This window comes from Panthera onca, chromosome B4, assembly GCF_046562875.1.
Source record: "Panthera onca isolate mPanOnc1 chromosome B4, mPanOnc1 haplotype 2, whole genome shotgun sequence".
Classification (NCBI taxonomy): domain Eukaryota; kingdom Metazoa; phylum Chordata; class Mammalia; order Carnivora; family Felidae; genus Panthera; species Panthera onca.
Genome location: NC_138345.1, coordinates 36,431,104 through 36,445,541, shown reverse-complemented (window position 1 = coordinate 36,445,541; position 14,438 = coordinate 36,431,104). Strand labels below are relative to the sequence as shown.

Below are 14,438 nucleotides of genomic sequence, written 5' to 3'. Positions count from 1 at the left end.
ATCCATGTTTAATGTATCGATAGTTATTCTTTTTAACATTGAGTAGTTTTCTTTATATGGATGTTGCATAAACAGTTTATCCATTCTCTAGTGTTTGGCTATTCTGAATAAAGCTGTTGTCAACATTTTTATACACATGTGCTTGTGGCCATGTTTTTATTTCTCTTGAGGAGATATCTAGGAGTATAGTTGCTGGGTCATAGGATAGATGTATGTTTAATTTTATGAGGAACTGGCAGACTAATTTCCAGAGCATTGATGTAATTTCACATTCTGGTTGTTTCACATCTTTGCTAACATTTGGTGTTGTTTAAATTTTAGTTATTCCAGTGGGTGTGTGGTGGTGTCTCATTCTGTTTTAATTTTCATTTTACTAATTACTAGTGATATTAGTTTTTCATTTCCACATTGGCTAGTTGTAGATTTCCAAAGTGTCTTTCACTCATTTTAAAAATTTTAAGTTGTTGGGGCACCTGGGTGGCTCAGTCGGTTGAGCGTCCGACTTCGGCTCAGGTCATGATCTCACAGTCTGTGGGTTCAAGCCCCGCATCAGGCTCTGTGCTGACCGCTTGCTCAGAGCCTGGAGCCTGCTTCAGATTCTGTGTGTCCTCTCTCTGCCCCTCCCCTGCTCACGCTTTGTCTCACTCTGTTTCTCAAAAATAAATAAATGTAAAAAAAAAATTAAAAAAAAATTTTTAAGTTGTTTATTTTTATTTGTGAGTTTCAGGAGTTGTTTATATATTCAGGACACAAGTCCTTTGACAGTTACTATTTTTCCCAGTATGTGGCCTATCAATTTATTTTTATAATGATCACTTTGAGAAAAATTTTGATAAAATTCTATTTTGATTAAGTCCAGTGTGTCAGTTTGTTTGTTTATTTATTTTTAATGCTTGTTTATTTTTGAGACAGAGAGACAGAGCATGAGCAGGGGAGGGACAGAGAGAGAGGGAGACACAGAAGCAGGCTCCAGGCTCTGAGCCGGCAGCACAGAGCCTGACATGGGGCTCGAACTCATGAACAGCAAGATCATGATCTGAGCCGAAGTTGGATGCTTAACTGACTGAGCCACGCAGGAGCCCCTGTCAGTTTTTAATTATACCAAGTGTGCTTTCTAACATAGATATCTCAATATCTTTTATTTAAAAGTATGCAGGGAGATGAAGTGATGGTGCAGATCACTTCAAATGCAAATATGATGTGGTAAGTAAACTCCTTGCAAATATGGGTGCAGGAGTTAAATAGTTGTTTGAAAATAATGGTCACAAATATATTTATTGGGGCTTATATGATAGAATTGGTGAGAGTCAGGAAAGCAAATTTATTTTCCCTTTAAATACCCCATGAAGATTCCATCTGGTGTTCTTATTTGCTTTTAACAGTGCCACTGAATCATGAAGCAGTCTTTAATACTATCTCTTTACTACCTAAATTCATTTCTTTTCTGTTTATTAATTTTTCAAAAAATTTTGATTAATTACTAAAGATTTCTTTTATCTGCTTAACATTTTTACAGAAGCATGTGCAAGGGTCTTAGACATACCCTGTTTGATGATTGCCATGGAAATTATTAAAGGATTGTGTACAATAAATATTTATATTTATATCTCAGTTACTTTCAAGGAAGATTCAAGATTTTATCTATAAAAGCGTCATATTTTTGTTGTTGTTGTTGTTCATGTTTTTATCCCCAGGTGCCTTTTTGTTCTTATCAAGCTTCTCTTTCTGTCTCTTGTTAATTACACTTCTAAAACATTTGTGTAGAGAAATGCAGTTAAATTTTACATGTTGATCTGACATTTACCAGGTTGCTGAACTCTTTTTTTTTTTTTTTTTTTTTTTTTAATTTATTTTTGGGACAGAGAGAGACATAGCATGAACGGGGGAGGGGCAGAGAGAGAGGGAGACACAGAATCGGAAACAGGCTCCAGGCTCCGAGCCATCAGCCCAGAGCCCGACGCGGGGCTCGAACTCACGGACCGCGAGATCGTGACCTGGCTGAAGTCGGACGCTTAACCGACTGCGCCACCCAGGCGCCCCTTTTTTTTTTTTTTTTTTTTTTTTTTTTTTTAATTTATTTTTGGGACAGAGAGAGACATAGCATGAACGGGGGAGGGGCAGAGAGAGAGGGAGACACTGAACTCTTAATGATATAGATGTCTCGTCTGTAATTTCTTCTGAATTTTCATCATATAATCTTTGTATAATGACTGTTTCTTCTTTTCTAATTCTTCTACTCTTTATTGTCTTCTCATCTTACTACACTTGTTCTTAGTATTTCTAGAACAAATTACAGTAGTGGACTATGGCAGTCTCTCAGTTGCCTGTATTCAGTTTCATTCTGATTTGCTTAATAGCTAGATTTGATTTTTATAGGAAAGCATGTTTAATAAAAATATAAGTATTGAAATAAGATATGAATAATTTTGGTTGGTTTGGTCTGGTTTACTGATGTTCTCTGTATATGTTTTACGTAATTTTCTCCAGACAGAATTAATTTTACAAGTAATTTTGTTTGGCTTCATCTCATTTTGAAATTTTTTGGTGATCGTGTATGTCAAAGCATCTTAAACAGTAGTACTGTTTAAATGAATGCTTTTCTCTAAGACTGTAAGGTTATGATCTTTCTGTACCTTCAATATCAGTCTTCCTTGCTTCTCTTCCTCTGGAGGAAAAGGTGGGGGAAGGAGAGCGAAATTCTATAGTTTCTGATAAGCTGTGGGTACACAGTGACTTCATTGTTGACATAGCTCTGTGGGACACAGACATTAGACCCTGTCAGCTTTACGTTGTGTGCAGCTGAATGTCAGCAGGGACTCCCTTCAGATGGCCAAGTTTCTTGCCTTCTGTGTGTATTCATTCAGCAAAATCTACTCTCCAAAGCAGCATTGCCAAGATTATATCACTTTCATAGCTGATTGGCATCACTTAGCTCTTTGTTCTTTACTCTTCTTTCTTTTTGATTCATATACCAGTATTTCTGTGACCAAGATTGGGGATTTCATTTACCTTTGTTTCAGGTGTTTGAAACTGTTGGGTTGTAAAGAATGAAGAAAGAAGTGAGTTTGATACTTGAAATGCTGCTGGAATGAACACTATCTTTTTGGTTGCTTATAGTTCTGCCATTGCATTGTTACTGCTGAGTGTTTTCAAGTTAAATACAATGGAAGTGGTTGTCCTAGGATCTCTTTGCTGGTCGATTTTACTTTGAAGATTTTTTTTTTCCAGTTATTTTGATGTCATTTATAGTGAAATGAATCTCTTCAATCCTGATATTGCTTAGCATAATATTTTTACCATTGTAATTTCTGGTTTGGGATACTGTCCTTTCTTTCTGCACTTCATTCACCAATTCCTTCTTTCCTCTTTCTGTCTTTCTTTTAGTTGGGGAAATCAGAACAGTTTTCTGGAGGAGATAATGCCTGAGCTTAGAATAAAAGGACAAGTAGGATTAAACTGGGAGTGAAAGAGGGAAAGGGCAGAGGAGATCACATAAGTAGAAGTTAAGGGGTAAATAATAAATAATATGGTGCTTGGGTATCTAAAAGCAATTTGGCATTTCTAGGACTTGTACTAAAAGCAGTTTATTGTTACTTGAATTGTTGATTATCTCTGAGGTCATAAAATATTAAATGTACAGTTGACCTTTGAGGAATGTGGGGATTAGGGGCACTGTCCTCTGCACAGTTGAAAATTTGCATGTAACTTTTGACTCTCCCTCACCGCCCCCCCCCCGCCCCCCCCCCCCCATTAACGGTTAATAGCCTACTATTGACTGGAAGCCTTACTGATAACATAGAGTCAGTTAACACATATTTTGTATGTTATTATGTATTATATACTGTATTCTTACAATAAAGCAAGCTAGATGAAAAGAAAGTGTTATTAAGAAAATCATGAGGTCCCCTAAAAAAAAAAAAAGAAAATCATGAGGAGGAGATAATGCATTTACTGTACTGTTTATTGAAAATAATATGTGTGTAAATGGACCCATGCTGTTCAGACCCACGTTGTTCATTCAAGGGTCAACTTATTTTGATAGCATTTTCATTTGTTCTTTAACTTCCATTCTGGGTTGTACTAGCATAAAGATATAGGTTCTACGTTTTTCCTGGATTCAGTAGTGGAGAGTAGTTGGTAGAATTCTGGTATAATTGCTTGTTCATTATCTTCACTCTTTGTCTTTTTTCAGAAGAGAATGAGCGTAACATAAGGGTAATTTAATTAACCATTTGAATTCTGGTGTGTTGTTTCTTAATCTGAGAACTTGGGTTTGGTTAATAGTTGATAGTTTACAGTATACTTTTCTGCACAGAAAATAAATCCTTGTAGTCAACTGAAAGAATAGTAGACTGATGATTACAAGAAATGAATTACCTTAGAGGCTTTTCCTCAGTCTCTGAGGTTTAGCCTGGTTAAATTTCTCACCGACTTCCTTCTAAAGTGATAGAAATTAAAATACTTTCTTTTCATATTAAAGATTCACGAGTCTAGCTCATAGTGATCTCTGATAGGTTCTTAAGCTTCATTTGAATATCTTGCATGTAGAATTAAGTGCCTTACATGTATGTGTCTCATTTCTGTCTTGAATATTCTTAACTTTTTAAAAAAAATGTTTATTTAATTTTGAGAGAGGGAGAGAGAGAGTGTGAGCTGGGGAGGGGCAGAGAGGGAGACAGAGGTTCCAAAGCAGGTCCTGTGTAGCAGAGAGTCCAATGCGGGGCTCAAACCCATGAACCAACCACGAGATCATGACCTGAGCCAAAGCCAGGCACCCAAATGACTGAGCCACCCAGGCTTGAATATTATTCTTAATCTAAAATTTAGAATAGGGTGTAGTGCTGATGAGTAACTATTATGTTGTTCTTTTTTTTAACTATTATGTTTTATCAATTTGTAAGCTTTATTTTTGGATAAGAACTCCATGTGCTTTGTATAGTATTAAAACTATGAAAGATTCCTGTTGACTGTTGATTATCTGAAAATGCTTCTCTTTGCTTTGGATCAAACATGAATAAATCCAGAGACACCTGGCTGGCTTAGTCAGTGGAGCGTGTGACTCTTGATATCAGGGTTGTGGGTTTGAGCCCCACGTTGGGTATAGAGATTATTTTATTAAAAAAAAAAAAACAAACCCATGAATAAATCCAGAGGATATAGTTAAAATTTTTTATTAGGATTGTGTTTCGTATTTTGGGTAGTTTTTATTTAAGATAGAATTTTTAAAAATGTTTTATTCATTCAAATGTTTATTCATTTATTCATTGGTTCATACTTACAAAGCAGGTTCCAGGCTCTGAGCTGTCAGCATAGAGCCTGACTCAGGTTTTGAACCAATGAACCCTAAGATTATGAACTGAGCCGAAGTCAGACCTTTAACCTAGTGAGCCACCTAGGCACCCCTAAGATAGAATTTTTTGTGTTAGTTGGTAAAGAATTGTTACAGAATATGAGTTAATCATTGTATTATAGGGGAAAGATACAGCTCTCCAGGGACTTGATTTGCATGTTCTACTAGCTGTTACTTTCAAAATAATTTCTCAAAATTTGTTTTTCTCAATCTTTCATCAAAAACTTATTGAGCACTTAATATACTGAGCACTGTGCTGTACCTCATAGTAAAGAGATGACAACCGTTAAAGTCCTAGAAAGTTTTTATTGAAGACAGAGACAAATATATTTCAGATTAGTCTGGTAAGTGCTATTGTTAGGGATATAGTAATGTAGCGGTACAGATCAGAACCTCAAATGGCCTGAGGAAGCTGTAAGCTTGACTCAGATGACTTCAGTAAGAATTATTATGGGCTCTTTTGCATCTTACATTAATGAAATTTACTTAATATATACATTTACATGTTTCAGAATAAATTGTTCTTGATTTAACATAATAGGGTGCAATACTGGTATTTTTTCTTTTTTTAAAATGTTTATTTTTTTGGGGGGGACAGAGAGAGGAAGACAGGATCCAAAGCAGGCTCTGCACTGTCAGCGGAGAGCCTGATGTGGGGCTCGAACTCACAAACTGTGAGATCATGACCTGAGCCGAAGTCAGAAACTTTACCACGTGAGCCACCCAGGCACCCCTATACTTGTATTTTTTTTAACTGGTCATCTTGACACATAGTTCATGGAGTTCTCTATGATATATTGTTTGAAATGATGATCACTTTTTGTATCCATAATACAGTAGTCTCTCCTTTGCATCGTTGCATTTCCTGTGCTTTCAGTTACTGGTGGTCACCTGTGGTCTGGAAGCAGACCTCATTTTTCCTTCTGACTTTCTTGTTAGAAGGTCCCTTGTAGCCTAACACTGCCTCACAATGCCTACCTCATTCACCTCACTTCTGTTTAGTCATGTAGGCATTTTATCATGTCACATCATCATCAGAAGAAGGTTGAGTACAGAACACGAGATTATTTTAAGGGAGAGACACCACATTCTCATAAATTTTTATTAGTATACTGATATGTTCTATTTTATTTTAGCTTTGTTGTTAATCTTTTACTATGCCTAATCTATAAATTTTATCATAGGTATGTATGTATAGGAAAAAACATAGTATATATGGGATTTGGTACTATGCACAGTTTTAGGCATCCATTGGGGGTCTTGGAACATATTCCCTGTAGATAAAGAGGGGACTACTGTATTCTTTTTTTCTAACTAAAAATAGCTCTAGACTACAAAATTCTGTCAATTTAGAAATCAGGATAAACTGGACCAAAGCACTCTGTTATTCCAAGAAATTAATGATTATTTTTGGGAAGTTACGCCTTAGAGGAGCTTCTGATATTTATCTAAAATATGTTATATGAAGAGCTGTGGTGATTTTTTGGCCATTTGTTTCAGATGTATTATTTTTCTAATAGAAGTCATAGTCTCTGTCGGAGATTTAAAAATGTTCATTCCTGTTGTTCACAATACTCTATCATTTCATTGAGGCAGAGTGTCATATAATAATAGCACAATCCTTGGATTAAATTTTAAGCAGTTACTGGGGCACATGGATGGCTCAGTTGGTTGAGTGTCTGACTTTGGCTCAGGTCATGATCTAATGGTTTGTGGGTTCAAGCCCCACTTCAGGCTCTGTGCTGACAGCTCAGAGCCTGGAGCTGCTTCAGATTCTGTGTCTCACTCTCTCTCTGCCCCTCCCCTGCTTGCGCTCTGTCTCTGTCTCTCTCAAAAATAAACATTAAACAAAAAAAACAATTAAAAAAAATTTAAGCAGTTACTTTTCCAGTCTTTCCAGATCACCTGAATGTCAGAGTGAAAAGTGGTAGACTACTGAGTGTTGGTATAACATTTGGAATATCAGAAGTCGGAGATCATTTTGGAGAATGTCATGAGGCAGAATTCCCAAATAGAAATTCTCCTAATGTCTTACAACTGAGGTCTTCCCGCTAAATTCAGTATGTCTTTTTTTTTTTTTTTTTTGGTTGATCATTATAAATGTCTATGGGATGTATAGGTTTGCTCAGTTTATCATCTGTATGAATATGCTGGAGAAACAGTAGCATAGTTTCTTAGCCTGTTGCTTCTTTCTTCTCCCAAGGAATTTGGCAAGAATTTTTGTAAAGTAAAGCTAGCTTGAATGTAGCCTAAAGTAGGGATTTATTTCAGTGGAGAAAATTGCTGTGTAGCTTTCTAGGCTACCAGTCAGACCATCATTTTATTTCTATTTTGTAGATAAATGGGTGCAAGCAGAGCTGAAATTATAACATTAATGGTTATAATTTCTATATTGTCAAAATAATTGCCATGCCAGATTTAATCAAATTGTAAATGCTAAAGTATATGTGAGGCTATTAGCTGTAGTCAACACCTGTTTCTCCTAACCTGAATGAATTGGTGATGAATGTCCAAAAAAGGAGGAACAGTTGTACCTAGCAATCAGTTTCATTGTTGAATTTAACTTCTGATACTACCCTCACTCAGGCTTTAACTGGGTTTTTTGACTTTCAGATGTAAAGAAGGAAAATAGAATTGATAATAAGCTCTAGAGAATTACTAGCATTTTGACACATCTTTTCATTAAAGATTTTGAAGTTCAACAACTGTTAAGAATCTTTAAAATGTGATGCTGAAAGTTAAATGCATTTAAAAAAATCCTATTCCTGAATTAAAATATCTGATAGTCTTATTATAAATGTATTCTTGGTAAGAAAAAAGCAGTGGTTTTCAAAAGTTTGAAGATTACCAGAATTGAAAATTCACTACTTGCTAAGCCTAATAGGAAAACTAGAAATTATGAAATAAACAGTTGATGTGTTTGCACTGAAAAAAAAAAAAAAATCTCTATGATAGTCACCATAAAATTTGTTGGAAGAAAAATGACGGACTTGGAAATATATTTGTAACATACACAGTAGGCAAAAGGTTATTTTCCTAAGTGGATTAGGAAAATTAAAAAATGGGCAAAGAACAAGGACAGATGAGTAACAAAGGAAGGAATACAAAGTGCCAGTAGATATGTGAATAGGTATTTAGCTGTGCTTATAATCAAAGAAATGCCAGAAAAAGAAAATACCTACAGTTTTCAAATATATGGGGAAGTGGCGACTCCCAGATATTGTTTGGTGGAAGTTTAAATGTGTCAGACCCTTTTAGAGATAATTTTTAATATATAATCAAAATTACAATTGCATATCCTCCAATTCAGCAATTCCCCTTTGAGAATTTATCCCCAGTAAAAATTTGGATACATGTACAAAGATATACATATGAAGGTGCCTGTTGTAATAGTGAAAACAGAACCAACCTAAATATTTATCAATAGTCATAAATAATTTAATATCCATAAATTGGAATTTTATGGCAGGTATCATTTTTCCTCATTTTCTTTATTACTGTAAAATACATCTTTTATCTACCATCTTAGCTACTCTTCAAGTGTATCGTTCATTGGCATAAAGTACATTATGTTGTGCAAACATTGCCACCATCCATCTCCAGAACTCTTTTCATCCTGTAAAACTATACCTGTTAGTGACTTCCCATCCCTCCCCAACCCCTGCTTTTTCCAGGCTTTGGCAGCCACTGTTGTTCTTTCTGCTTCATATGTTTGACTAATCTAGATACCTCGTGTTAAGTGGAATCATATAATAGTTGTCTATTGTGGTTTAGTTAGCATTATCCTCAAGTTTCATCCATGTTGTAGCATGTCAGAATTTCATTCTTTTTTAAGTTTGAAAAGTATTGTAAGCACTTTTAAAAATTTGTTTTTTATTTTATTTTTATATTATTTTTAAATTTTATCTATTTCTGAAAGAGAGAGTGCAAGCAGGGTAGGGGCAGAGAGAGAGAGGGAGACCCAGAATCTGGAGCAGGCTCTAGGCTCCGAGCTGTCAGCAGAGAGCCTGATGTGGGATGCAAACCCAAGAACTGTGAGAACATGACCTGAGCTTAACCAACTGAGCCACCCAGCCGCCCTTTTTAAATTGAAAAATATTTTTTTTTAATGTTTTTTTATTTTTGAGAGAGAGACCGAGTGCAGGCAGGGGAGGGGCAGAGACAGAGGGAGACACAGAATATGAAGCAGGCTCTGGGCTCCTGTCAGCACAGAGCCTGATGCAGGGCTTGAACCCATGAACTGGGTGATCATGACCTGAGCCAAAGTTGAATGCTTAACTGACTGAACCACTCAGGTACCCCTAAATTTAATTTTTGAGTGGGGTAGCACATCTATTTTGTTCAAATTTAAGAGGAAGGTTGGGAGGAGGGAAGATGGGAAGTGATTGCTAATAGGCCTGGGATTTCACTAAGGGGTGATGGAAGTGTTCTAGAATTAGATATGTGTGTTTGATGTACAACTTTTAATATGTTGAAAACTGAATTATACACTTAAAACAGGTGAACTTTATTATATGTGAGTTATATTTCAATAAAGCTGTTACTAAGAAGATTTCAATGTCAATTATACTTCAGTTAAAAATTTCTGGAGGAATAAAAAAATTTCAAGAGGAATAGAATAAATTTCTAGTAAAGTGTTCTTATAAGTTGTCCTTCAGCTATTCTAGTTTTACTTTTTAAAAAATTATTTCTTGTGTAACTTTCCAGAAATATTTTTATTTCTTAAGAATATTTTATTTTTTACTTACAGTAGATAGTAAATATTATTCCCTTTCTTTAACAAAAGTGGTAGTAAATTGAGCACGGTTTTCTGTACCCAAGCAATTATCTCTGAAATCTGTTTCTCTTATTTTTAGGTAAAAAGGTGGTTTTTGTTGTTGTTGTTTTTTTAATTACAAAAGGATTACATGGTTAGTTAGTACAAAAAAGTATGAAGAAAAAATGTAAAAGCTATTCATACCCAGAGATAGTCGTTGGTAATTAATTGCTTGTATCCTTTTAGACTTTACTCTAGATGTATATACACTTTTAAAAATTAGATTGAGATCATCCTATACTTAGTCTTGTGTGGTCTGCTTTTTTACACTTAAAACAGTATATTGTGACGATAGATTTAAATCACTAAATACCAATCTACATTGTTGTTGTTATTTTTTTTAACGTTTATTCATTTTTGAGAGACCGAGCATGAGCAGGAGAGGGGCAGGGAGAGAGGGAGATACAGAATCAGAAGCAGGCTCCAGGCTCTGAGCTATCAGCACAGAGCCTGATGCAGGGCTTGAACCACGAACTGTGAGATTGTGACCTGAGCCAAAGTTGGATACTTAACCGACTGAGCCATCCAGGTGCGCCTACATTGTTATTTTTTTATGGATGTATAGTATTAAATTATGTGGACATTTCTCATTTACTGTAACTCATCACCTATTAATATCTATTTAGGTTGTTTCTAATTTTGTCACTATTATAAATAAGAATAAGTATCTTTGTACATACATCTTTGTATCCTTGCCAGATCATTTATTTGAGATATTTACTGTACTGCTATTTTGTAGTCTGCCAGAATTTTTCAACAATGTATGTTTTATAATCTGCAAAGATTTCCATGATATTATTAAAATCTCTGTGAAAAAATTGTGCAGGTATATAAATCCTTATTTTAAATATGAGGAATCTGAAATGCAGAAAGTGGCATTGTATCCAAAATTGCATAGCAGTTAGTGTGAGAGCTGGAACTAAAAGTCATGTCTTCTGATTGTGGGTTAGTGTTCTTTCCACTATGGCATACTGCCAGTCTTTAAACCTTTAATACAAAGAGTGATTTTTGTTGTTGTTGTTTCTTCATTTCTAAAAATATGAATCTTGTGAATACTTTTAGATTCTTTGTCTAACGTGCTGGAAATTTTCCATTCAGATTAAAGGTTCATATACCTTCATTAGGTGTACAGGCTAAAGATATGCTGTCTCAAACATTTTGTAATTTAACTGCATTGACATCTTTGTTTAATTACTCACCTATATTATTATCCTTCCCTGTATGAAAAGCTCACATGGTGAGGTATTTCCCCATCCCCCTGGTTTTTTTTTTTTAAGTTTTTAAAAAAAATTTATTTATTTTGATAGGGGTGGGGGGAGGGTGGCAGAAGAGTGTGAGCAGGGGAGGGGCAGAGAGAGAGAATCCCAAGGAGGCTCTGTGCTGTCAGTGCTGAGCCTGACACTAGGCTTGAACTCACAAACTGTGAGATCAAGACCTGAGCAGAGATAGAGTCAGAGCTTAACCAACTGAGCCACCCAGGCACTCCTTCTCCTCCCCTTATGAAAGCTTCAAGTTATGTTATTTTCTTCGGGTAGCACTAGTTTCTGTGGGCTGGGAAAATTCCTTTGATTTCAATGACAGGTCCATCATTTACTGTGTGATCTTGGGCAAGTTACTTAAATCTCTAGATTTAAAAAGACCTGACAGACTTTGGCTCAGGTCATGATCTCGCAGTTCTTAAGTTTGAGTCCCATATCAGGCTCTGTGCTGACAACTTGGAGACAGGAGTTTGTAGATTCTGTGTCTCCTTCTCTCTCTCTGCCCCTCCCCTGCTGGCTTGCACGCTCTCTCATTCTCTCTCTCTCTCAAAAATAAACAGTAGTGGGTGCCTGGGTGGCTCAGTAGGTTGGGTGTCTGACTTCGGCTCAGGTCATGATCTCACATCTCGTGAGTCCAAGCCCCATGTCGGGCACTGTGCTGACAACTCAGAGCCTGGAGCCTGCGTCTGATTCTGTTGTCTCCCTTTCTGTCTGATCCTCCCCCACTTGCACTCTTTCTTGCTCTCAAAAATAAACAAACATTAAAAAATATTAAAAAAAATAAACAGCAAAAAATCTCCAAGACTAGTGTCATCATCAGTAAGAATAATAATAATAGTAAAAAAGTAGTAAAAAAATTAATAGTACACATGTCATGAAGATTAAATGAATCAACACATAAAAAGTGTGTGGCATGTAGATGCTACTCATTAAATGTTAGTATTATTTAATGTGTAAACTTACTTAAAAAGTCATTTTGTGTTTTGATATCCTTTGTATTATTTGGTGAAACTTTTGTATGATGTGTTTGTATTCCTGTAGATTTCCCCTTTCTCCTCCCCTCCCTTTTAGTTCTGTGAATATTTCTGTTAATTTCGAACAATGCCTTTATTTTGTCATGGCTTATGCAAAGTGAAGTTCTGCCATACTTCTCTTGTTTCCTTTTGGGAGTAATAGAGGCTAAATTATTGACATTTTATAGATTATCTCAATCATATTTTTTTTAATTTAAAATTTTTTTTTTTTTCAACATTTATTTATTTTTGGGACAGAGAGAGACAGAGCATGAACGGGGGAGGGGCAGAGAGAGAGGGAGACACAGAACCGGAAACAGGCTCCAGGCTCCGAGCCATCAGCCCAGAGCCTGACGCGGGGCTCGAACTCACGGACTGCGAGATCGTGACCTGGCTGAAGTCGGATGCCCAACCGACTGCGCCACCCAGGTGCCCCATCTCAATCATATTTTAAGACAGTGTAAAATTACATGAATTCTAATTTGTTAAATTCAAGTTCTGAGAGCCCTGGTAGCTACTTTCTGACTTTCCCAGTCTGCTTTATTTTTTCTTCTTGAGGAGGGAAGCTGACTTGGGGTTTTCTGTTTTGTCTTGGTTCTAGCACATGCAAATGACAATCCAGGCTCTCCAGGATGAATTGCGGATCCAGAGGGACCTGAACCAGCTGTTTCAGCAAGATAGTAGCAGTAGGACTGGTGAACCTTTCGTGGCAGAGCTGACAGAGGAGAACTTTCAGAGGTTACATGCTGAGCATGAGCGGCAGGCCAAAGAGCTGTTTCTTCTTCGAAAGACTTTGGAGGAAATGGAGTTGCGTATTGAGACTCAGAAGCAAACCCTAAATGCTCGGGATGAATCCATCAAGAAACTTCTGGAGATGTTGCAGAGCAAAGGACTTTCTGCTAAGGCTACTGAAGAAGATCATGAGAGAACAAGACGACTGGCAGAGGCAGAGATGCACGTCCACCACCTAGAAAGCCTTTTGGAGCAGAAGGAAAAAGAGAACAGTATGTTGAGAGAGGTGAGTGCTTTTTCAGTTGTCTTGACTTACTGATTGTCTCTCCCACCCCGCATTAGTCAGCATCTTGACTTAGATAAATTTACATACTCCATTGAGTTAGCCCGAAGGGAATTTCTTCTTTGATATTTAAGTGCTTCACTGATTTCTGATTTGCTCTCTTGTATGAGATGGCATTGACTAGTATGTATACTGGCTTGATAAATTTCTGGGTCTTTCTGCCCCCCCCCCCCCCCCCCCCCCGCCCCCAATCTGGTTTCTGTAGACACATTTTATTGCTAGAGGGACACAGAATTTTCTTAGTTTGTTACTCATCTCTTGATTTGTTCATAGAGACACACACAGCAAAAACAGAATCAGATTACCTAATTATTGTTTAATTTCAGAATATTATTAAGAGAAAAAGTGTTTACTTCAGTTTAGATGTGCTTATATAGTCCTTGTTAGTAGTAATGGATGTTTGCTCTGTGGTTGCCATAGAAACTTGCCTTGCTCTAAAAGATATGTAATAAAAATCATTTGCTGCCATGGAGGCACAGTGAGAAAGAATTATATAGAGCACACTGTCAGTTATTTTTTATAGAGGAAACTCAGATTTAAGCTGGCCACTGTGACTGTTGATAACCTTTCACTTTTCTAGGTAATGATTCATTTTAAGAAAACATAAATGAAAAATACATCTTCCTTTGAATTAAAAAAAATCGACAGCTGTAATTCTCTATATGTGGCCAGAGACTTCAGATAACTTTCCCATTTGGATACGGAAAAAAAATCACAGAATTGTGTTACTGTCAGTCTGAATGAAGTATGAGGAAAGGAATTAAAGCATGGAATATTCCCAAAGCAGCAAAATAGTAACTGTAGAAGGATACTTCTATATTTGTAGTTCTATAACTTCTCCTTTTGTAAGGAATATGAAATATTTACAGTGAGGACATTTTATTTTTGATAAAGAGGAAATTCAGTGTTTTTTAAAAACATGATT

The 14,438-nt window shown here is 36.2% G+C and overlaps 1 protein-coding gene across 13 annotated transcripts in view; it reads left to right on the top strand.

Annotated features, from left to right (window-relative positions):
• Nucleotides 1-14,438, top strand: part of ERC1 (ELKS/RAB6-interacting/CAST family member 1) — a 523,992-nt gene that overhangs the window by 83,248 nt on the left and 426,306 nt on the right. For all 13 annotated transcript variants that reach the window (XM_078450206.2, XM_078450210.2, XM_078450204.2 and 10 more), the window contains exon 3: nucleotides 13,040-13,456. In XM_078450206.2, the coding sequence (XP_078306332.1) occupies nucleotides 13,040-13,456 (417 nt within the window). The remainder of the gene's footprint in view (nucleotides 1-13,039; nucleotides 13,457-14,438) is intronic.